The sequence below is a fragment of the Loxodonta africana genome, chromosome 8 (genome assembly GCF_030014295.1).
Source record: "Loxodonta africana isolate mLoxAfr1 chromosome 8, mLoxAfr1.hap2, whole genome shotgun sequence".
Taxonomy (NCBI): Eukaryota; Metazoa; Chordata; class Mammalia; order Proboscidea; family Elephantidae; genus Loxodonta; species Loxodonta africana.
Window position 1 is genome coordinate 132036707 of NC_087349.1, and position 3049 is coordinate 132039755.

At 41.2% G+C, this 3049-nt stretch overlaps 1 protein-coding gene across 4 annotated transcripts in view; it reads right to left on the reverse strand.

Annotated features, from left to right (window-relative positions):
- The window catches only part of CSGALNACT2 (chondroitin sulfate N-acetylgalactosaminyltransferase 2), a 73376-nt gene that overhangs the window by 24531 nt on the left and 45796 nt on the right, over positions 1-3049 (reverse strand). Inside the window, exon 7 of one of the 4 annotated variants that reach the window (XM_023558555.2) lies at positions 6-788. The exons of the other annotated variants lie outside the window; for them this stretch is intronic. Within the exon in view, the coding sequence (XP_023414323.1) occupies positions 715-788 (74 nt within the window). The 3' untranslated portion in view covers positions 6-714. Of the gene's footprint in view, positions 1-5; positions 789-3049 lie in introns of those variants that run through there. 4 annotated transcript variants of the gene reach the window in all.

Sequence of the window (3049 nt, forward strand, 5' to 3'; positions counted from 1 at the left end):
AGTGTATGGAAGAAGATTTTATTGCACTTCGGGGAGAAAAACAAACAGCAGAGTATAGAAAATGCCTGATTCTCCTACTTGTCAGTGATTGCTGTTAGCACTTGATGTACACTGTAGTCAATTGTTTAGTACCTTTTCCAAGCTACCTTTTTTATAGTGAGTTCCAATTCTATTATCTTTGCAGTCAGTGATCACGCTTATCCCACTACAGGACTCTGAGGCCCTCTGACTCTACCTGCAATGACACAGTGCTACAAAAATGCCAAAATCTCCACTCGTCTGAACGTTTCATAGCACTCCTGGACCAAACCTTCTCTACAAACTGCAGGTTCCTCCCTGCCTACTCTATCACCAGCCAGCTTGATCTGAGAACTCAGGCCACCATCCTCACCTCTGTGGTGGGGCTGAGGATTGGGGCATGTTTGCTGAGCACTTTGCTGGTTGATTTAAATATCCAATCTGCTTCCAGAGAACCCAAATAGTTGGAGGAGCTCTTCTGTGGGTAGTATATGATTTGGTGGAGAGGTGATTCTTAACTTTTAAATATGTCTTTTTGTTTTTTGAGTTTTAAGTTCTACATTAAACTTTCCCCTCCTAGCATAGGCCTTTCTCAGATTTCAGCCTTTGGAATGCCTATTGTTTGTACCTGTTACGGTAAACTGCTCACAACCGACTCATGGTGCCTAGAAGCACTGTAGATATTTTCTTTTTTTCTCAACAATTCTTCCAGAATACTGAGGTGGCTTTTCTGTGAGGATCCTGTCTCTCCTCAGTTTTTCTGGCTGCCCCTAAACAGATATGAAGAATGTGATACGACCACCCGCCACCAAAACCTAAGCCTATTCCCAATAGTCCAGGGCCAAAGGGGAGCATGGTTCACAAGTTGCAGTTCACAACCCATTGATCCAGGAGTTGCTGCTGCTGTGGAAGCTGGGAGTTTAAAGGATTTATACTACAGACAAACTTTCCTACCTTGTTGGCTTGTTTTTTGTTCAGCTTTCAGTTAGATGCCGTATCTCTGACTGGTTTCCAGAATTCTGAGTCCATTAGTTCTACATTGTTTATCTGTTTTATTTTTCTATAACTGTTGTGAGAGGATGGGAGTGTTCATCTGCTTATGCCTCCACCTTGCTCCAGTCTCCAATGTTAGTTTTTATTTGATTTCTTACATCTCCCTTTAAGAACTTTTGCTATCTTTGACTTTAAAATGAATTACTACCCTGAACATTTATTTCACATGACATGCTAATCACTTCATAGATATTAATAAAATGTAATCCAAGGAAAAAGAAACACTGCAAGGAAATGATTTCAGCATTAGTTTAAAGTAAGCGTACCAGTTTCCAGCTTCATTTCTGGCAAAATTGTTTTAATTCTCCTGGAATCCAGATTTTGGGGCTCAAGGAATTGGGGTGACTCAGCCAGGCCATCCACCTTTAGGTGTCCTTTTGAACCTTGAAGAAACTGGTTCCCTAGAATCACCTTCAGGTCAAACAATACCTTAGAGTTAGCAGCTTAGAAGACGGCGTTTTGTCTTAGGCATGAGGTTCTTTGGAAAATTATGAGCAGCCAGCTCCTAGAAACAGGAACTCCGAGGTCTGACCAGAGGTTGTTTTAGGATATGTGGCATGTCCTTAATGACTGTTTCTGTAACCTGCCCTGTGCTTTGATGCTATCTCTTGAAAAATTAATGTAACAATGAACTATATAACCTGCTTTCACTTTCCCCTCTTTGGAGTGTCTTCCCAATATGTTCGGGTGATGCTGTCTGATTCAAATCTTATCTACTCACGATAAAGATGCTATACTACCTATTGGTGTTTCCCTAAGCAATTTAGGTTTCAGGCAATTTTTGGCATCAGAAGTCAGGTGCGTAGCGGCTGACTGATGTCCCTCGGAACTCTCGCTGGACACAGGTGTGACTTCTGCAAGAGCCCTTTCAGCTTACTGTCTCCACAGAGCCTCTGGAGGCCACCTTGGTAAGCCCTCATGGATTCTTGAGCTCCACTCCATTTGCGTTTTTAGCTTGAATCCAATATTTATTGTGAGTTCGGTGAACTTATTGTTTCGTAGCACTTAGGACTGTCTCAAATGGGCTATGCCAAATCAAATAAAGCACTGGAATTTCCTAGTGGAACTCCATGCCACTACATGGCCAAGAACTACGAGTCTAGGTCTTGTTTGTATTTGGATTTTTGTTTGAACTTCCTAACGACAGTTTGGCAAATCAGTGGCCACTTTAGGATACTTTCTAATTGGAGAGACTAGTATATTTAAGGTTTAAATTAGACAATAAAAAATAGTGGTGTCAAAACCAAATAACAGTAATGGGATGCTTATTTTGATTGGTGTTCTAAATTTTCCAAATGTATTGATTCTAAAATAGTCTCTCTAAAAGACCGTTTCAAAAAAAAAAAAAAAATTACTGTAAGTTCTAAGAGACTACGTCTCTAGCCGGCAGAATTAACCAGGTTTAGAAAGAACAAACCTAAGTTTTATATGGTTGTTACAAAGGAATCCCAGGATTTTTTTAAGCCACAAAAATACGTGGGCATGAGTTTGAGCACCTTAAGAGCCTCTAGGGTGCTCACCACCAACAGAAAGACACTCATGAAAGGATAAGATGGAACATGAAATGGGCTAGAGCATTAGGCTGCCCATCAGCCACAAGAAAACTTTCACGCAACGGAGGTACACGGCAAAAGAAAACACTCACCAAACCCCATGGCAGACTCCCTGATAGGAATGACTCTGGGAAAACTGTTTCAACCTAAGGGAACAGGATCCTTGACAGCTAAGTGATGTGAGCTTGGAGCTCCCCTCTACCAAGATGCTGGTTTGGGGTTCATGCTCAAAAACACTATAAAGTAATTTGGAATCTCAGTGACCGTTTTGGGAAAATGAGTTCCCATCTGCTCTTTTTCCTTCTACTTTGGGAAAATGAGTTCCCATTTGTGTTGTTTTCTTTCCTCTTTGGGGAATTTTTGTTTGATGCTCAGGTTTTGTCAGAGGGTCTAATAGCCCTCCATTTGGGACGCTAGCAAGTTAA